The 21,533-nt window shown below is 48.8% G+C and overlaps 1 protein-coding gene across 3 annotated transcripts in view; it reads left to right on the top strand.

Moving 5' to 3' along the window:
• The window catches only part of SRGAP3 (SLIT-ROBO Rho GTPase activating protein 3), a 186,586-nt gene that overhangs the window by 117,647 nt on the left and 47,406 nt on the right, over window positions 1–21,533 (top strand). For all 3 annotated transcript variants that reach the window (XM_068252788.1, XM_068252787.1, XM_068252789.1), the window contains exons 3-10: window positions 1,918–2,080; window positions 3,339–3,401; window positions 3,539–3,721; window positions 5,487–5,615; window positions 8,369–8,590; window positions 10,941–11,042; window positions 13,284–13,481; window positions 16,139–16,223. In XM_068252788.1, the coding sequence (XP_068108889.1) occupies window positions 1,918–2,080; window positions 3,339–3,401; window positions 3,539–3,721; window positions 5,487–5,615; window positions 8,369–8,590; window positions 10,941–11,042; window positions 13,284–13,481; window positions 16,139–16,223 (1,145 nt within the window). The remainder of the gene's footprint in view (window positions 1–1,917; window positions 2,081–3,338; window positions 3,402–3,538; window positions 3,722–5,486; window positions 5,616–8,368; window positions 8,591–10,940; window positions 11,043–13,283; window positions 13,482–16,138; window positions 16,224–21,533) is intronic.

Below are 21,533 nucleotides of genomic sequence, written 5' to 3'. Positions count from 1 at the left end.
TTTGCTATTTTAATTTTGTGGTGATGTGTACTTTGTATAGCACTGATGTAATATATGTATAGCACCTTCTGAAGAAGCCGTTTTTAGGTGAAATGTGATCTCATTAGGGTTCGTTATGTACAGCACGATGCACATTTCATAGCACTTTTGTAATTTAGCCTCCCCTAAGGGGTGTGTACAGGACCTACACCTTGAGGTGATTGCTGAGGTGATTCATAATATCACACCTGCGACCACACTTTGGTCCATACCACCCTTTAGCAGTACACACTGTAGTATTGGTGTGGGATAGCTACACCCCACTGACATATTGTTTCAGTGGAGGGGGATCAGCCAGGACCCCCACAATACAGTACTACTACATCTATATAGGTAGTGTCACTGCATAAAGCACCAATACGCAGGGGTGCCTTTTAATCAATATTTATTCCTAGTATACATCAGGTGCATCATACCTGATTCAGTACCCATAGGGCATGTCTAATTGACAAGTGTGTTTTGTATGCTTTTCCCTGGTACCTATCTTCGGTTAGTGTATGTGTTCTAACGCTTATACATTACCCAGCCTGGATCCAGGCTGCCTGGCAGCCCTGCTGATCTTTGTGGTTGCAGTAGTGTCTTAAGGTGGCCATACATCAGCTGACTTGGCGGCTGATCAACCGTCCAATTAAATTATTATAATCGAATTGGATGAAAATCGGTACTGCCAAGTGCATGACCAATTTCGGGGCGGTAATTGGTCGCATTGTCGATCGCACATGCTGCAAGATGTCGGGCCGAAGTTGTTTGGTCGGGTGAGCGGCGGGAATGGCGTGCAATTTCCCAACGATCGACTAAACCATCCGCTGCCTCGCCACTGGGTAATGTAATGTCCCCCTGTGTAAAGTATACATTACCTGCCTGCGGCCTCTGCTTGTCCCCCAGATTCCTCTTCCGCATACACGCGCCAACGTGGTTTCCTCATAAGGGCGTGTGTGTGATGTCACTAGGAAACCACGTGGGGCGCACGTGTGTATGCAGAAGAGGAATCCTGGAAGCCTGCGGGGGACAAGCGAAGGCCGCGGTAATGTATACACTTTGGCACCGGAGGGACATTACGTTAGGGGGGCACAGCGGTGAGGCGGCGCACAGGGACGATTCTTGATCGATTTCAGCATGAAATTGATGGGGAATCGGCCTGTGGTGTATGGGCAGCTGACAGATCTCTCTCTTATCAGATTCGATAAGAGAGATATTTGTCTCTAGGTCGAATCTGCCCATACATCACTGCATCTGTGGGCACCTTTAATTACACCAAAAACAAGCATGCAGCTAATCTTGTTAGTTCTGACAATATTGTAAGTAACACCTGATATGCTGCATGCTTGTTCAGGGTCTATGGCTGAAAGTGTTAGAGGTAGATGATTAGCAGGATAGCTAGGCAACTGGTATTGCTTAAAATGAAATAAATATGTTGTCCTCCATATCACTCTCACCGCGGGTCCACTTTAAAGAGGAACTCCAGTGAAAATAATATAATAAAAAAGTGCTTAATTTTTACAATAATTATGTATAAATGATTTAGTCAGTGTTTGTCCATTGTAAAATCATGTAAATTTTGACATTTATTACATGGTGACACTTTTACTGTTGGCAGGTGATGTAGCTGCTGCATGCTTTTTTGGCAGTTGGAAACAGCTGTAAACAGCTATTTCCCACAATGCAGCAAGGTTCCCAGACAGGAAACTGCCAGGAGTACGTACTTTTCTTGTGTCTTGTGGGAGGGGTTTCACCACAATATCAGCCATACAGCGCCCCCTGATGGTCTGTTTGTGAAAAGGAATAGATTTCTCATGTAAAAGGGGGCATCCGCTACTGATTGGGATAAAGTTCAATTCTTGGTCTGAGTTTCTCTTTAAGTTTGATTTTGTTTTTCAGGAAGGATCAGCACCTCCTGTCACCAGTGAACTGCTGGTATTTGGTTCTGGCCCAAACCCGCCGGGAGAGCAAGGACCACGCCACCTTGAATGACATCTTCCTTAACAATGTCATCGTCCGCCTGCAACACATCAGCGAGGATGTCATCCGTCTCTTCAAAAAGGTGAGCGACTCTTGTGCCTCAAAGTCCTTTACTGCCATGTAATCCTGTCCAGAAGGTTTCTGAAGAATGCTGCATGTTTTAATCGGTAGTAAGCCCAGACTGGTGAACATCCTACGTGTGGCATGCCTCCTTTTTTGCTGCAAGTTCACTCGCTCTTTTGCAGTCACACAACCACTCATTCACAACCCTCACTGTTGTCTGAGACGACCCAAGTGCAGATGATCTAACAGTCTAGGGTTTCAGCTTTACTTGGGATCTCTAGCCTCGGAGTACCTCATTAAAGGGTGACTAAACTTAGAATTTCCTCTCTGCTCTAAAAGCTTAGCTACAGCATGAAACCTTTATGGGAAAAAATTCTTCATTACGATTTATGGAAATCCTACAGAAATTCTGAAGTTTATCTAGGTATGACTTTTGCAGGGAGCACTGAAAGGGTTAAGCTTTAGTGTTTACTGTATGGAGAGAGCTGCCTTGGCAGAGCTCCTGCAGTCTATTCACACTTGCTTATAAGAGCTAATAAGGCACTTGAGGCAAGGTTCACAGTGATCAATTGCATTTCAGAACAATTCTGCATGTCAACTTACTGCCAATAAAATTCTATGGGCCTGTTCAGTACTACATTGTAAATGATCGTGTTATTCTAACTGGCTGTATGCAGGCTTTGTATTAAAGTCTACGTCCAGTCTCCATTGCACACACATTTTAACCACCTTGGTGGTATGGACGAGCTGAGCTCAAAACGCCTAGCGCAGCCTGGCGAATCACCGCCAGGCTGCGCTATGGGAAGGATTGAAACTCCCCATGATGTCGATGACGTCATGACGTCATGTCCGATCATCACTATGGTGACGGGAGAAGCGACGATAGGAAATCACGCTTCTCGCGGGATCTCGGACGCGTAAGTATGGCCGGCGGGGATAGGGTGGGGGTATTTTGCGGGGGGACATGGCGTACTGCTGTAGCTAGTGTATTGCTAGCTACAGCAAGAACAAAAAAATTATTTAACAAAAACGGTAATGCATACTTATGTACGCATTACCCAGAACGCCAGGGAGGTTAACGCATGCGTTATGTAACTGACCACTGTGAACCTAGCCCCAAACACAGAACACAGAGAAGTGAATTCTTCAGCAACTATATGTGGAACAAAGACTTTTCATTGTGTGTTGCGCTAGAGTTTGAGCCCGCTATAAATCAGATCCATTGAGTCTTTCTATCTGCTGCCCTACGTCACTTTGATTTTATTTTCGTCTTACAGAGTAAAGATATCGGCCTGCAGATGCATGAGGAATTGGCAAAGGTCACTAATGAGCTGTATACCGTGAGTATCTTTGTAGAAAAATCTGTTGGCGTTCTGTAGAACTCTGAAACTTCAGTAGCCAGAGCTCGTCACAATACTCCACAAAGCTTAGTGTTCAGGATGGTTCCTTCACACGCCTGTATTTTATCTGCTCACAGGTGATGAAAACCTACCACATGTACCATGTGGAAAGCATCAACGCAGAGAGTAAGCTGAAGGACGCGGAGAAGCAGGAGGAGAAGCAGTTTAGCAAATCAGAGCTCGGACCCAACGCACTGCGAAATGAAGACCGCCAGCAGCGACGCAGCTCAGTGAAGAAGATCGAGAAGATGAAGGAAAAGGTATGGGGGGCGGAGGGGGGGGGGGAATTGAGTGTGTTGGTGTGTGGCCAGTTCAGGGGTGGCGCTACAAAATATGGGGATCCGCCACTAGGAATGAGCTCAGGTTTTCACTAAAGTCATTTTCGCATCGCAATTTGCATTTTCTCGAAAATATAATTAAAGTATACATAGGGTACTTTCAGCCCCTAGCAGTCTATCAAGTTACTAGCTGTAGTTCCACTGCCCACCAGGGTGCCACTGTCCCCTACGAATGATCACCGACCACAGCTGTGTTTGGGGGCTACTGCCCATGCGTGGGTGCGTCTGTGTGCCTTAGGGCCCGTTCAGACTGCACGTGTTTCCAGTCGCGCTTTGGAAACGCGTGCAGGAGGCCGACACGCACGACATCAGACAGTGCATAGAGTGCACGGTCTGATGTTCACACTACATGCGTTCCGGACCTGTGCGGTCCGGGAATGCATGCTGCACTCCGATTTTGCAAAAATGCGCGGCTGTCCCATTCACTTTTCAGTGATGGGATCAGCCACGCAACGCATACAAACGCGGATGGGTTCCGCATGCGTGGCCGTCCGCGTTTGTAATGTGAACGGCCCCTTAGCTCAGTTCTCAAAGACTTAAATTGCACAAATGCAGCACGCTCCTGGCAGTAGGAGCTCTACTGAGAGTGGCGCGCGGACGCAGCCATGCATGTGCAGTAGCCCACAACCACAGCTGTGGTCAGGGATCTTTCAGAGGGGATAGCGGCACACTGGACTACAGCAAGAGACCTGATAGGGTCTGGAAGAAGCTAATTTTTTTATTTATAACATTGCATCATTTTCTAGCATTTACAAACTACACTTTGTATCTTAAACTATGAAACAGAGCAGAGATGACTCTTTGAACTTCCCTGCTGTAAAATATTGTCTGATGTTGTCTTTCACTGTTTCTTTGAAGTATAAGTGCCTCAGAAAACAGCACTGTAGCTGACCAAGCTTGGGGTCGGAGAGCTCAGAGAAGCTCTTTTGCATAGATAACTAAAGTTTCTTAACTCTTCCTGTACTGGAAACAATATGAGACTCATATCCGTGCTACTAATGTTCTGTTTCTTAGTTGTACTACACATACAATTTATAATCTTATAAGTTCATTTTCACTTCAGTTTCCCTTTAAGGGCATCCCCAGGCCACTGCGTCCTAGTCTTCTTCTTTATAGAACACCTTATTGATGATTGTTGATTTCAAATAAAAATATATTTGCTATCTTAGTGTTATACCGTAAAACCGGCTTATCACTATTGGATGATAAAACCTCACAAGCATAGACTTTTTTGATCTCATGGGCTCCCCCCCCCCCTCCCTTGCCTGCTGCTTGGCTGTCCTCTGTTGAACTGAAGGAGTGAATCATAAACTGCCAAAGCCAGGATGACAGCCAGACATCTAGCATTTATTAAATGGGGATAACATCGGTGGCATCCATATTCCTCTCGCTTTAAGGTCCTTTTAATGTGTCTGAACACAGCTTGTTGGGTTGGAAAGTAACTGAACAGCTGACAGAGGCTGAAGTCCTCTAATGCGTGGGAGTCCCTCTGATGTTATTGCGCAGACAGGCGTACTCGCTAAGGCAGCACAGAAATGGATGATGATGTTGTGAAGCAGTGACCCAAACCAGCCAATCAGGAACCACCCATCGGTGAAGGGAATTTTGATTTGTGTTTATGGCAATGCTGCCCTCATTGTGCCCTGTGTGTCTTCTGATGACATTTCCCTCCGCTGCTCTCTTCTAGAGACAAGCCAAATACTCAGAGAACAAGCTAAAATGTACAAAGGCCAGGAACGAGTATCTCCTCAATTTAGCGGCGACTAACGGCTGCATCAGCAAATACTACATCCACGACGTCTCCGATCTCATAGACGTAAGTAGCGCTATGTGTGTGGGTGGATTTGGGGTATTGGGGAGGTTAACCACTTCAACACTAATGGTTTAGTCCCTTAAAAACTAGAGTAATTCTCAAATTTCATGCTTCTCCCATTCATTCGCCAATAACTTTATTGCTACTTATCACGGCTAAATTGTTTTTATTTTCACCACAGATTAGGCTTTCTTTAGGTGGTACTTTTTGCTAAGAATTTATTTTACATGCATTTTAAAGGGAATAAAAAGGGGGAAAAACGAAAAAAATGAATTACTTAGTTTTCGTGCCCTATTATAATATTAAAATAAAACATGCTGTTATAGATAAAACACACACATACACACATCTGGGTTTTGGGTCTTGCAGTAGATAATAAAACCCCCACACAGGGTGTGTTGTCTGGCTTCTGTAGATTCTGGATGCAAACCAGCTGTAGCACATAATGCACATCTATCCAAGAACAAACCTGCTCCAACCTAATATATTTGTAGTTGAATGTTTGCATTTAGGATTTAATCTCTGCAGAGGATAAATCGCCTTCACCTGCAATTGTAGTCATCCCAAATTTCTGCTTCTTCTGCTGTGCCTCTGTGGCGATTCTCCCTCAGCTGGAGGGAGCAGATGGCCCCACATCCTGCAACCCCCCCCCAGCCGTCTGACAGCTCACACAGAGGAGGGCAGGGAGTATGGGGCAGACCCAGGTGTGTTGCTGATATAGCCCCCTGCAGCCGTCTCTGCTGCCTGACAGCTTACACAGTGGAGGGCAGGGAGTATGGGGCAGACCCAGGTGTGTTGCTGATATAGCCCCTCGCAGCCGTCTCTGCTGCCTGACAGCTCACACAGTGGAGGGCACGGAGTATGGAGCAGACCCAGGTGTGTGGCGCAGATACTGATCTGTGTGCGCTCCGCCGGGACCTCTGCCTCTCATGTCACTGATTCCTATTCATTCCAGCAACGTGACACAGATGTGACCCCCTCCTTATCCAAACACAGCCACAGAAATGGAAATCATACTCAGCTGGGCTATTAACATGTAATTGTCACCTACCGCCTGTCCTCCTGCCCAGAGGGTCGCGAAAATCACTAAAAGTCATTTGTTTTCTGCGCAAAGTGTGATGCCGCATGAATTTTATATCAGATTGTCACATTCAGTGACCTTTATTTTAAAGATTAGCGGAGAAAGGGAAATTGCTTTCATTTTGCTGCATTTATCTGTTTCCCTCGGTGTGGATGTTGTTGTTGTTTTTTTTGTTTGTTGTTTTGTTTGGGGGGGAGGGGGAGGGGGGGGGCTGATTTGGTGTTGACAGAAATGGAGTGTCTAATTTCATATTAAAGGACCACTATCAAAAAAATATCCTATATAATAATACCTAAGGGCCCTTTTCCACTAGAGCGATTGCGATTGCTGAATCGCAAAATCGCAAATCGCTAGTGATTTTTAAATCGCTAGGGTTGTTACTTTATCATAGAAATCACGAGAAGTATTTTCCACTACAGTGATTCGATTTAGAAATCGCTAATTGCAAATCGCAATCACTTGCTGGATCGATTTTTACAATGATAATGCAATGCAAATGAAAATCGCAAATCGCAATTCCATAACAGAATTAATGAAAAATCGCAATTGCTGGCATTTGTGATTGCGATTGCTAGTGGAAAAGGGCCCTAAGTGTCGCTGCGTCCTCCTCTGTCCCTGTGTTGTGCGTTTGCGCTACTGCGCATGTGCAGCACGGACAACCGTTGGGACAGAATGACGGGTCCAGGGAGCCGGGCAGTGCGAGCGCATACACACTGACACGCGGCAGTGTGACAGAGACCTCGAGCCCGTTTTTAAACAGGCTTAGGTCAACTAGTAGTACTATAAATGATTTTTTCCTACATTGTGGTCATTAGTGCTTTTCTGCATGAGAGTGGGGCTACACCTCGGAAGCCAGCATATATGGGGCTTTGGGAACAGATTAGAAGGGAAACAGCAGGTAGTTATTACTTGCCATTACAAGAGGACCTGTGGAATGTGCAATTTTCACTGGAGTTCCGCTTTAAGTCTGATGAACGATCTGATCAAAATTGGACCTTCTGTGTAGTGTAGAATAAGTAAATAATTTAGAGGTGCATCTGTGACAACTTTATTGATGCAGGCTGGGGCGGAGCTCCCCCATTCGACACTAAGACATACACGTCAAACTGCAGCCCATAGGCCAAATCTGGCCCTTGGAGCCATCTGATTTGGCCCTCAGGTGGCTTCCACACTTTAGCATTATGTTTGGCCCCCTCTAGACCACCAGGGAAGGTTATACTGGAAGTTAATCCCTAGATTACCAGGGAAGCCATATGGGGAGGAGGAAGGCACAAGATACCAGGGAACTGTATAGGAGAGGAAGGGGGCCACTAGACACCAGGGAACTGTATAGGGGAAGGAGGACCACAAAACCTCAGGGAACTGTATAGGAGATGGAGGGGGGGGGGGTATTAGACACCAAGGAACTTTATAAGGGAGGGATGTGGCCACTAGACATTGAGGCTGGCCAGCGACTTGGTCCCAGAGCTTAATTTGGGCCCACTTTGTATTCGAGTTTGACACTTCCGCTCTTTGACACCCCTGCTCTTCCTGTACAGGAAGTGAGTGAGGGGTTCAGTGATTGGGCCATCGGTGTCCAGTCCAGTTGGACATCGATTGTACTTTGTTTTTACATGTATGTTGATTACAGCACAAACCTTACAGTCACTCCTGTGGCTCTTCTTGTGTTGCTCAGTGCTGTGACCTGGGATTCCACGCCAGCCTTGCCCGCACCTTCCGTACATACCTCTCAGCTGAGTATAACCTGGAGACCTCCAGACATGAAGGCCTGGACATCATTGAGAACGCCGTGGACAATCTGGATGCGCGCAGCGACAAGCACAAAATCATGGACTTGTATAATCAGGTCTTCTGCCCACCACTAAAGTTTGACTACCAGCCTCACATGGACGACGAGGTACATCCTGCGTAATATGAGTCCTCTAGCTGCACCATATATGTCTGAAGAGATAGTGGAAGGACCAGAGGGGGAGAGTCCTCCAGCAGTGCAAAGTATATCAGGAGAGGGATGGAAGGATCAGAGTCCTCCAGCAGCACAGAGCAGGTCAGGAGAGGGGTGGAAGGAGCAGAGTCCTCCAGCAGCACAGAGTATATCAGGAGAGGGATGGAAGGATCAGAGTCCTTCAGCAGCACAGATCAGATCAGGAGAGGAGTGGAAGGAGCAGTGTCCTCCAGCAGTGCAGAGTATATCAGGAGAGGGATGGAAGGATCACATCCCTCCAGCAGCACAGAGCAGATCAGGAGAGGGGTGGAATGAGCAGAGTCCTCCAGCAGCACAGAGTATATCAGGAGAGGGAGGGAAGGAGCAGAGTCATCCAGCAGCACAGAGAATATCAGCAGAGGGATGGAAGGAGCAGAGTCCTCCAGCAGCACAGAGTATATCAGGAGAGGGATGGAAGGAGCAGAGTCCTCCAGCAGTGCAGAGTATATCAGGAGAGGGATGGAAGGTGCAGAGTCATCCAGCAGCACAGAGAATATCAGGAGAGGGATGGAAGGAGCAGAGTCCTCCAGCAGTGCAGAGTATATTAGTAGAGGAGAATTAGTTAGAGGAAGGGAAGAGTCCTCCAGTAGCACAGAGTATATCAGGAGAGGGATGGAAGGAGCAGAGTCCTCCAGCAGCACAGAGTATATCAGGAGAGGGGTGGAATGAGCAGAGTCCTCCAGCAGCACAGAGTATATCAGGAGAGGGAGGGAAGTAGCAGAGTCATCCAGCAGCACAGAGAATATCAGGAGAGGGATGGAAGGAGCAGAGTCCTCCAGCAGCACAGAGTATATCAGGAGAGGGATGGAAGGTGCAGAGTCCTCCAGCAGTGCAGAGTATATCAGGAGAGGGAGGGAAGGCGCAGAGTCCTCCAGCAACGCAGAGAATATCAGGAGAGGGATGGAAGGAGCAGAGTCCTCCAGCAGCACAGAGTATATCAGGAGAGGAATGGAAGGAGCAGAGTTCTCCAGCAGCGCAGAGAATATCAGGAGAGGGATGGAAGGAGCAGAGTCCTCCAGCAGTGCTGAGTATATCAGGAGAGGGGTGGAAGGAGCAGAGTCCTCCAGCAGTGCATATTATATCAGGAGAGGGATGAAAGGAGCGGAGTCCTCCAGCAGTGCAGAGTATATCAGGAGAGGGATGGAAGGTGCAGAGTCCTCCAGCAGTGCTGAGTATATCAGGAGAGGGATGGAAGGAGCAGAGTCCTCCACCAGCACAGAGTATATCAGGAGAGGGATGGAAGGTGCAGAGTCCTCCAGCAACGCAGAGTATATCAGGAGAGGGATGGAAGGAGCAGAGTCCTCCAGCAGTGCAGAGTATATCAGGAGAGGGATGGAAGGTGCAGAGTCATCCAGCAGCGCAGAGTATATCAGGAGAGGGATGGAAGGAGCAGAGTCCTCCAGCAGTGCAGAGTATATCAGGAGAGGGATGGAAGGTGCAGAGTCCTCCAGCAGCGCAGAGTATATCAGGAGAGGGATGGAAGGCGCAGAGTCCTCCAGCAGTGCAGAGTATATCAGGAGAGGGATGGAAGGAGCAGAGTCCTCCAGCAGCACAGAGTATATCAGGAGAGGGAGGGACGGAGCAGAGTCCTCCAGCAGTGCAGAGTATATCAGGAGAGGGATGGAAGATGCAGAGTCCTCCAGCAGTGCAGAGTATATCAGGAGAGGGATGGAAGGTGCAGAGTCCTCCAGCAGCGCAGAGTATATCAGGAGAGGGATGGAAGGAGCAGAGTCCTCCAGCAGTGCAGAGTATATCAGGAGAGGGATGGAAGGAGCAGAGTCCTCCAGCAGAGCAGAGTATATCAGGAGAGGGGTGGAATGAGCAGAGTCCTCCTGCAGTACAGAGTATATTAGGAAAGGAATGGAAGGAGCAGAGTCCTCCAGCAGCACAGAGTATATTAGTAGCAATAGAGTATTGTACCGTGTTAGCCATCAGTAAAAGCAAGAAGTTTTAAATCAGGATGATACCATTTATTGGCTAACTAAAAATGAATAAGATTAAGCAAGCTTTCGGCCTTGCAGCCTTCGTCGGGCTTACCTCCTGTTAGGTGCAGGCTGGTTTTAGTAGAGGAGAATTAGTTAGAGGAAGGGAAGAGTCCTCCAGCAGCACAGAGTATATCAGGAGAGGGATGGAAGGTGCAGAGTCCTCCAGCAGCACAGAGTATATCAGGAGAGGGCAGTTAGTGAACAGATTTTACACGATGCCAGAACAAGAGCCAGTCCTGTGTATATCACAGTATCTCTATCTCTATGTTGTCTGTGTGCAGGTGTGCCAGGTCAGTGCCCAGCAGCCGGTACAGATGGAGCTGCTCGTGCGATATCACCAGCTGCAGTCACGTCTCACCACTCTGAAGATCGAGAATGAGGAGGTGAATCCATAAGTTCGTATTTTATCATCTTGCAATGCAGAATAGTAAATTCCCTCCCCTGTTGCTCCCCCTAGTGGTCAGATGACCCGTCCGGACCAAGGATCACAAGACCTGCTGTATGGCCAGCATTGCACTCCAATAACCTCCCTGACAGGTTTCCCTTAAATAAACGGAGGAGTTGCGGCTTTCACGCTGAGTAGTATTGATCTCCATCCTGGCATTCATCTCCCTTGTCTGGCTACTCCGCTAGCATAATCCATATTGATTCCCAGTATCAGCAGATTCTGAACATCCCTGATTCAGCCTGTAAGACTAATCCCAATATGTTTCCTGATTCTCATCCCTCATCCTGAGCCCATTGTGTCCCTATTCATACTAGTCAGACCATGGGAGGACATTACACTACATAGAACCATGCAGCAACAGGCTGCTCTCACTTCCTGCTAAATTTGGGTACATAGCGTTAAAGCAAAACTGTAGTGGGGAGATGAGGGGGATTTAGATACTTACCTCAACTGCTGGAAGCTCCTGGATAGTCTAGAGGCTTCTTGGAACCTTGTCCAGCCCACTACTCCAGTGCAGGGTCCCTCCTCATCTTCTGGCCTCACTGCTGGCAATGTACAAATACATCCAGACTGGGCATGCTCAAGTAAAGTCCGCACGTGCCCAGTAGATTGAAGCTGCTCTTGCACAGAGGAAAAAATCTGTGGACAGGCGGCTTCATCCTACTCGGCACGTCCAGACCGTACTTGTGCATGCCCAGTCTTGATGCTCTCGTCCACTGCTAGGAGCACAGCTAGAAGAAGAAGAGAAACCAAGCACTGGAACAATGGCTTGTTGGAGAATCCAGAAAGCCTCTGAACCATGCAGCTTCCAATGACTGAGGTAAGTATCTAAAAAAATTTTCACCATGACTTCCGGTGTACTTTCACTTCTTTTAGATCCATGCACACAAATGTCCTCTCACAGGAGTGTTTACTGAAAGTACAGTTGTTGTTCTGTTCCTTTCCCTGAACATCTCTTCTGTCTTAAAATACGTACACACGCGTGATCATGTGTGAGTACAGCAGCCCCCAACCGGCACCCAGCAAGTGGTCTGCCAGGAGGATCAACTTGGCCAAGCGATAGCCAACTCCATTGTGCACGCTGCTCCCCCGCTGCATGACGTCATGCACGTGCCCCTTCGTTGTCTCTCCCTCTTTACAGCTGACTTTGCATATTAACAGCCCGGCCCAGCGATGTCAACCGAGGGATCGGGTCCTGATAACCATCGGGCGACATCCATCCCAGGTGTGTACACACCTTCATCCAATTCACTCAATCCTGTTTGCTGACTCTTACAATCCTCCTTTCTGATGATGACTTATTCTGTATTTTCTCTATCCAAACAGACAGCATGAGTCACCAAAAGCGGGAGGAGGGATCATGTGGGAGTCAGCAAGCTGTGGCTTGACTACTAAATAGTCAGTTTTAACTGCAGGATTTTCATGTGGCTGAATAAGACAGAAGAAAAGCGTTTCAGGGCACAATATAATATCTGCGTATTTATTAAACACTTCCAATGCAGTTACTTTACGAAAAAGTGGCGTTGTTAGCCATAATGAAAGCAGGAAATTTGGACGCCCGCGTTGAGCGGAAGTTTGGGTGCCGCCATAGACGCCCATTGAAATGAAGGCTATGGGACGAAATGTAGGCGCCCACAGCACCTAATAAATATTGTGCACCAGAGCAACTGCAATGCAAAATATGGCTATAAATAGTGGGTGCTGGCGAATTCCCCCCATAGCTATTTATTTCCAGCGGACTGGTGGGGAGGGGGACAGTTAGGGGTAGCCGTGGGTGGGTTGTTTAAAGTTGGCCATAGAGGGGGTGGTTAAGGTTAGCATGAGGGGGCTGGTTAAGGTTAGCATGGGGAGCTGGTTAAGGTTAGCTGTGGGTGGTTAGATTAGTTAATTAGGTTAATCAGTATGTATTACCAATATTTTACTTTCGTCATTTGCATTGTAAGAGTGGAATATTGGTAAATTGAACTATATTCTACTGTCGGGTTTTCTAGGCGCCCAAATTTCCCGGCCCCCATTTTTCAAGTACACGCCCTAATAACCAATTAGATTCAAGCTTCTCTCTTGCTAGTGTAGCTGGACAATTACAGACATTTACTGGTAGCTTTGATGGCTTGCTGTGCCACTTATGAAATCTCCATGTGGTCTCATATGATGTGTATTTCACATTTCGGTACAGGTGAAGAAGACCTTAGATGCCACTATGCAGACACTTCAGGATATGCTGACTGTAGAGGACTTTGATGTCTCGGATGCCTTCCAGCACAGCCGATCCACCGAATCCATCAAATCGGTGGCCTCGGAGACCTACATGAGCAAACTCAACATCTCCAAAAGAAGATCCAACCAACAAGAGACTGAGAGCTTCTACTTCTCGGTAAGGGAAGTCTGGTCATTGGTCTCGTTTGGCAACTGAATAGTCATCTTAGAGGCTTAGACCCAGACACTCCACACTTTGCCAAACTTTTTGTTTGATGACGAGATTGGTAGGTTAAAGGCGCCCATACACTTGCTCGATTTTCTTTGAACATTTAAACATGACAATTGAATCTGCCAAAGATCGATACCGCAACGTTTCTGCCTGATTGTAATTTTGATTGATTTCTAAATTGAAACTACCAATCTGCAAACTGGAAAGATTTTGCTCAAATGGAGGTGTGCAGCATTAGATTTCTCGATTTTGGGTTGACCGTCGGACCTCAGGCCGGTCTCCCCCAATCTAAAATGTGCTCCTCTTTGAGCCCTGCAGAGTGTTTGTAGTGGAACATACACCTACCTATCCACTAGTGCATTCCTCCTCTGTCTTTGATCGATCTCTGCAGGGGTGCCTGTGACCTGACCGCATGTACGTGGCCAGGTAACATACATGTCACAGGGTCACGGGAATCAGGCGCTCAGTGGTGACGGAGAGAGGACACAGATGAGCGTACGCTTCTCTGCCAACACACTGTAACACAACTCACCATTGCCTTTGGATGTGCTATCCTATGTCCTATGTAGAATGAAAAGCTTGTAACATGCCTTGAACATCGCAGTGCTGCCTCCATTTCTTCCACTTGGCCATCTACAAGTATATGGCCACCTTTACTTAGACGGGAGAAGGGCTAGATTCAGGGGTGTAACTAGAGGGGAGCAGCCCTTGCGATCACAGTGGGGGCCCAGAGCTATAGGGCTCCCCTACATCTACTCTTCCCTTACTCCGATACATGGGACTGTACTTCAGATCTGGTGTTTTTGTAGCTACATTTGTTATGGTTGAGAAGGTCATGATGGCTACACTTGTTTTATGACCCTTGTGAGATGGGCCTCAAGACCGTGGAGGGGACCAAGGGAAGGGGTGTTAACGTCAGGGGGGTACCCATGAATTGTAGTTGCACCACTGGCTAGATCATTCATATCAAACTCTGGCCTGCGGGCCAAATCTGGCCCTCAGAGCCATCAAATTTTTCCCTCAAGTGGGTTCCCCACTTTGCATTATGTTTGGCCCAAGCTAACGAAATTGGGGTAAAGCCCTAGATCACCAGGGAAGCCATATGGAGGAGGATAAAGCACTAGACACCAAGGAGCTGTTTAGGATGTGAGGGGTGGACCACTAGACACCAGGGTACTATTTAGGGGTCAGAGGGGAAACACTTGACACCGGGGAACTGTATTGGGGAGGGAGTGGGGCCACCAGACTTTAGGGAGCTGTATATGGGAGAGAGGGACACCAGGGAACTATAAAGGGAAGGGAGGGGAGCCAGTAGACACCAGGGAACTGTATAGTAGGAATAAGTACCGCTAAACACCAGGAAACTGTATAGGTGAGGGAGAACCAGAGAACTGTATTGGGGGGGGGGGGGGGAAGCACCAGAGAACTGTATTGGGGGAAAGCACCAGAGAACTGTATTGGGGGGGAAGCACTTGACACCAGAGAACTGTATTGGGGGGGGGGGGGGTCACTAGACATCAGGGAACTGTATGGGGAGGGGTAAAGGGGAACACTAGACACCGGGAAACTGTATTGGGAGGGAGGAGGGCCAGTAGACACCAGGAAACTTTATTAGAGGGGGGAGGTGGTCAATAGAAATTGGGGTTGGCCTACGACTTGGTCCCAACGTTCAATTTTGGCCCATATTGTATTTGAGTTTGACACCCCTGGACTAGATTAACCAATTTATTTTTTTTTCACTTTCAAAGCTTTATTGTCTTCAAAAAGGTAGCATTACATAGTAAACAGTGAGACAAAACAGGCATAGCATAATATAACCTTAATATTGAACATTATCTTCAAGGTAACTATAAGCATCAGACTTTATAGTGAACAGGATGGCAGGTTCATAGTTAGCATTATATATATTCGGCAGTCAAACAATCTGGTGATATTTTAGGCTACGTAGCGGTGTCCAGTGTATATGGAGCTATTGTATCTAGGATGAGTTAAAGGTTTCCCCTACCCCCGACATCAACAACACTATGGTTTTAGGTTCCTTCTTGCATCACATCTTTATATTCCTGTGAGTCTTTAAAATCATACCATAATGCCCAAGTTTTTACATAAAGATCCATCCTATCTTGTGCTGCCAGGATTATCTCCTCCATATCCGCAATTCCATCCACTCGTCTCCACCACATTGCCATAGTAGGCACAGTGTCTGATCTCCAATAAAGAGGAATCAAAGCTTTGGCTGCATTTAGCAGGTGTATCAACACGCATCTTTTGTATGATTTGGAGGAGAAAGGGATCATATGTAGCAGGTAGGTTTCTGGAGTGAAGGGAATGTGGACAGAGGAGATCCTCCGGGCCCAATGGTGGACTTTTTGCCAGAAGGGTTGAATTTTGTCACAATTAACCAATTTCTTTGACGGATTTACTTTTAGTAACAGTTACAGAGTCTAGACAGGCTGGAAATAGTTTTACGGCTAGATCCAATTTGTGCTGCAGGGCCTGTAATCTATACATGTGCCGTATACATTTCCAGATGTGCGGAATGGCACTGATTATAAATGCAGCGGTTCTGCTGAGTAATCTTCCACATCTCTTTTCTCTTCTAGAAATTCAAGGAATATCTGAACGGCAATAACCTGATCACAAAACTGCAGGCTAAGCACGACCTTCTGAAGCAGGCGCTGGGAGAAGGTAAGGGACTGCCGCAGGCGGCTCGCACTGCAGAGAATGTGGCCTCATTACAATATTGCCGAAAGGATGAAGCTGGACAAAAAAACAAAACAAAACTGGGGGCACCTCAGTGCATAGGATCTGTTCACAGCTCCCTTGTACTGGCAATCCCCAACTCCCCACCTACCTACACACCAGCTCCCAGCATAGTCATCTGTGCTTGGAAGGGGAGGAGATTGCGCACCCGCTACCTAAAAGTAAAGACGGAAGGCAATGCAGGGCAGTGCTAAACTAGTCGGCATTAGAAGTGCTGTGCATTTTTCTATTTAGAGTTTAGATGGGCTTAAAGCAGGCTTGTCCAAAGTCCGACCCGGGGGCCAAATGCAGCCCACCGAGCAATTTCTGGCAGCCCCCAAAGCTCTCTACAGCTGTTAATTCCATGCAGACCGTAGCTGTGGTGCTGCATGCAGGGGCCAGCAACAGTGAGGGCTGGTGCACACCGAGCGGCTTTTTGGGCGTTTTCAGATCCGCTTGCGGCTGCGGATCTGCTTGGTCAATGTATCTCAATGGGGTGGTGCACACCAGAGCGGCAGGCGTTTTGCAGAAACGAAAAATGCCTGGGTGAGGCATTTTTTGGATTTCGGATGCGTTTCTGCCCCAATGTTAAGTATAGGAAAAACGCAAACCGCTCTGAAAAACGCCTGTTCAGAGCGGTTTTGCAGGCGTTTTTGTTACAGAAGCTGTTCAGTAACAGCTTTACTGTAACAATATATGAAATCTACTATACTGAAAACCGCAGCAGCAATCCGCAAAACGCTAGCAAAACGCCTCATAAAAATAAAAAAAAGCGTTTAAAAATCTGCTAGCATTTTGCGGATCTGCTAGCTGGTTTTGGTGTGCACCAGCCCTAACAGCCACTGATTAGCAGCTGCCAGTGTTCTAGCGGCAAACAGTATATGGGTTATTTCCCATGGAACTGTTTCATTTGACAGAATGTCACATGCACAGTGTACCTAACAGCAATCAGCAAACATTGTGCGCAATTTTGCTAGTTCGGCCCCCTAGCACCCCCAAGTATGGCAATATGGCCCTTGGTCTAAAAAGTTTGGACACCCCTGGCTTAAAGCAATCTTGATCCAGAGAAAAAAAGTTGCCGGTAGACTCTGGGTCTCGGTAGGCCGGTAGGCTCTGGATCCTGTAGAGCTTTCCTGGTACCCTCTGCGTCTCCTCGTCCCCCCACTGTCCCCGTTCAGAGTCTGCACCTTTGGAAGGCTTTGTAAGCTCCTTTAGTTCTTCCAAAGACTGGTGCATCCGTATGACACATGTGCGAGTGAGCACTTGAGCATGCACAGTGCGGATCCACCTGACTTCAGAAGTCTTCGGGGGACGAGAATTCTTCCAAAGCCTTCCTAGGAGTCCAGAAGGCGTATTCAAACATTCTAGTTGGATTACTTCCATCCCTTTTAGGTATCTTTTTTTTTTCAGGTTTTCTTTACCCTCAGCATAACTGAAACCCTCACGTTACCCTTTTAGGCCTGGTTCACACTAGCATAAAAAAATCCATTTAGTGGAACCTCTGAGTTCAGGTCCGCTTTAAGGCATCAGTAGGAATTGTATGAGTTTTGTGCTACTTCTGGGGTGGAAATCTCTGTGGCGTTAAAGTGTGGGGATAGTTTAGAAGATTTTTCTACCTCTGCTTCCTGCCTTCCTGTGAGGCAAAAGAAAGTACAGTATATCTGAGATCTAAAAAAGCAGATGTAAATTCTATTTTAGTTCCTCAAAATGCATGTAAAATTGCCATCTGCGTGACTGAGGGAGTGTGCGGTTCTGTCTCTTCATCTCCTCTCCACTTCCCACCCAAACTCGTGCACAGAGCCGCCATCTCCTCTCCACTTCCCCCAAACTCCTGCACAGAGCTGCTATCTCTTCTCCACTTCCCTCCAAACTCCTGCACAGAGCTGCTATCCCCTCTCCACTCCCCCCCCCCCCCCCCCCAAACTCCTGCACAGAGCCGCTATCTCCTCTCCACTTCCCCCAAACTCCTGCATAGGGCTGCTATCTCCTCTCCACTTCCCACCCAAACTCGTGCACAGAGCCGCCATCTCCTCTCCACTTCCCCCAAACTCCTGCACAGAGCTGCTATCTCCTCTCCACTTCCCCCCAAACTCCTGCACAGAGCTGCTATCCCCTCTCCACTCCCCCCCCCCCCCCCCAAACTCCTGCACAGAGCCGCTATCTCCTCTCCACTTCCCCCAAACTCCTGCATAGGGCTGCTATCTCCTCTCCACTTCCCACAAACTCCTGCACAGAGCCGATATCTCCTCTCCACTACGCCCCTCCAAACTCCTGCACAGAGCCATTATCTCCTCTCCACTTAATCCAAACTCTTGCATAGAGCTACTATCTCCTCTCCACTTCCCCCAAACTCCTGCACAGAGCTGCTATCTCTTCTCCACTTCCCTCCAAACTCCTGCACAGAGCTGCTATCTCTTCTCCACTTCCCCCCAAACTCCTGCACAGAGCTGCTATCTCTTCTCCACTTCCCCCCAAACTCCTGCACAGAGCTGCTATCTCTTCTCCACTTTCCCCCAAATTCCTGCACAGAGCTGCTATCTCCTTGCCACTTCCCCCCAAATTCCTGCACAGAGCTGCTATCTCCTCTCCACTTCCCCCAGACTCCTGCACAGAGCTGCTATCTCCTCTTCACTTCCCCCCCAAACTCCTGCACAGAGCTGCTATCTCCTCTCCACTTCCCCCCAAACTCCTGCACAGAGCCGCTATCTCCTCTCCACTTTCCCCAGACTCCTGCACAGAGCCGCTATCTCCTCTCCACTTCCCCCCAAACTTCTGCACAGAGCCGATATCTCCTCCCCACTCCCCCCCCCCCCCCAAAAAAAAACCTCCTGCACAGAGCCGATATCTCCACTCTCCCCCCCCCCCCCAAAACTCGTGCACAGAGCCGCTGTCTCCTCTCCACTCCCCCCCCCCAAACTCCTGCACAGAACTGCTATCTCCTCTCTACTCCCCCCCCCCCACTCCTGCACAGAGCCGCTATGTCCTCTCCACTTCCCCCAAACTCCTGCACAGAGCTGCTATCTCCTCTCCACTTCCCCCAGAGTCCTGCACAGAGCTGCTATCTCCTCTCCATTTTTTCCCAGACTCCTACACAGAGCTGCTATCTCCTCTCCACTTTCCCCAGACTCCTACACAGAGCTGCTATCTCCTCTCCACTTTCTCCAGACTCCTGCACAGAGCCGCTATCTCCTCTCCACTTTCCCCATACTACTGCACAGAGTTGCTATCTCCTCTCCACTTCCCCCAAACTCCTGCACAGAGCTGCTATCTCCTCTCCACTTCCCCCCAAACTCCTGCACAGAGCTGCTATCTCCTCTCCACTTCCCCCCCAAACTCCTGCACAGAGCTGCTATCTCCTCTCCACTCCCCCCCCCCCCCCAAAACTCCTGCACCGAGCTGCTATCTCCTCTCCACTTTCCCCAGACTCTTGCATAGAGCTACTATCTCCTCTCCACTTCCCCCAAACTCCTGCACAGAGCTGCTATCTCTTCTCCACTTCCCTCCAAACTCCTGCACAGAGCTGCTATCTCTTCTCCACTTCCCCCCAAACTCCTGCACAGAGCTGCTATCTCTTCTCCACTTCCCCCCAAACTCCTGCACAGAGCTGCTATCTCTTCTCCACTTTCCCCCAAATTCCTGCACAGAGCTGCTATCTCCTTGCCACTTCCCCCCAAATTCCTGCACAGAGCTGCTATCTCCTCTCCACTTCCCCCAGACTCCTGCACAGAGCTGCTATCTCCTCTTCACTTCCCCCCCAAACTCCTGCACAGAGCTGCTATCTCCTCTCCACTTCCCCCCAAACTCCTGCACAGAGCCGCTATCTCCTCTCCACTTTCCCCAGACTCCTGCACAGAGCCGCTATCTCCTCTCCACTTCCCCCCAAACTTCTGCACAGAGCCGATATCTCCTCCCCACTCCCCCCCCCCCCCCCCCCAAAAAAAAAACCTCCTGCACAGAGCCGATATCTCCACTCTCCCCCCCCCCCCCCAAAACTCGTGCACAGAGCCGCTGTCTCCTCTCCACTCCCCCCCCCCAAACTCCTGCACAGAACTGCTATCTCCTCTCTACTCCCCCCCCCCACTCCTGCACAGAGCCGCTATGTCCTCTCCACTTCCCCCAAACTCCTGCACAGAGCTGCTATCTCCTCTCCACTTCCCCCAGAGTCCTGCACAGAGCTGCTATCTCCTCTCCATTTTTTCCCAGACTCCTACACAGAGCTGCTATCTCCTCTCCACTTTCCCCAGACTCCTACACAGAGCTGCTATCTCCTCTCCACTTTCTCCAGACTCCTGCACAGAGCCGCTATCTCCTCTCCACTTTCCCCATACTACTGCACAGAGTTGCTATCTCCTCTCCACTTCCCCCAAACTCCTGCACAGAGCTGCTATCTCCTCTCCACTTCCCCCCAAACTCCTGCACAGAGCTGCTATCTCCTCTCCACTTCCCCCCCAAACTCCTGCACAGAGCTGCTATCTCCTCTCCACTCCCCCCCCCCCCCCCAAAACTCCTGCACCGAGCTGCTATCTCCTCTCCACTTTCCCCAGACTCCTGCACAGAGCTGCTATCTCCTCTCCACTTCCCCCATACTACTGCACAGAGTTGCTATCTCTTCTCCACTTCCCCCAAACTCCTGCACAGAGCCGATATCTCCTCTCCACTACGCCCCTCCCCCCCCCCCCCCCCCCAACTCCTGCACAAAGCCATTATCTCCTCTCCACTTCCCCCAAACTCCTGCATAGAGCTGCTAGCTCCTCTCCACTTCCCCCAAACTCCTGCACAGAGCTGCTATCTCCTCTCCACTTCCCCCCAAACTCCTGCACAGAGCTGCTATCCCCTCTCCACTCCCCCCCCCCCCCCCAAACTCCTGCACAGAGCCGCTATCTCCTCTCCACTTCCCCCAAACTCCTGCATAGGGCTGCTATCTCCTCTCCACTTCCCACAAACTCCTGCACAGAGCCGATATCTCCTCTCCACTACGCCCCTCCAAACTCCTGCACAGAGCCATTATCTCCTCTCCACTTAATCCAAACTCTTGCATAGAGCTACTATCTCCTCTCCACTTCCCCCAAACTCCTGCACAGAGCTGCTATCTCCTCTCCACTTCCCCCAAACTCCTGCACGGAGCTGCTATCTCCTCTCCACTTCCCCCAAACTCCTGCACAGAGCTGCTATCTCCACTTCCCACAAACTTAGACAGCCTGTTTTGGATTTTCTGGTCCTCATCAGTGCATGGCAGGGATTTATATGGCTCTATGG

This window comes from Hyperolius riggenbachi, chromosome 9 (assembly GCF_040937935.1).
Source record: "Hyperolius riggenbachi isolate aHypRig1 chromosome 9, aHypRig1.pri, whole genome shotgun sequence".
NCBI classification, from domain to species: domain Eukaryota; kingdom Metazoa; phylum Chordata; class Amphibia; order Anura; family Hyperoliidae; genus Hyperolius; species Hyperolius riggenbachi.
This window is presented reverse-complemented; position numbering and strand designations above follow the sequence as displayed.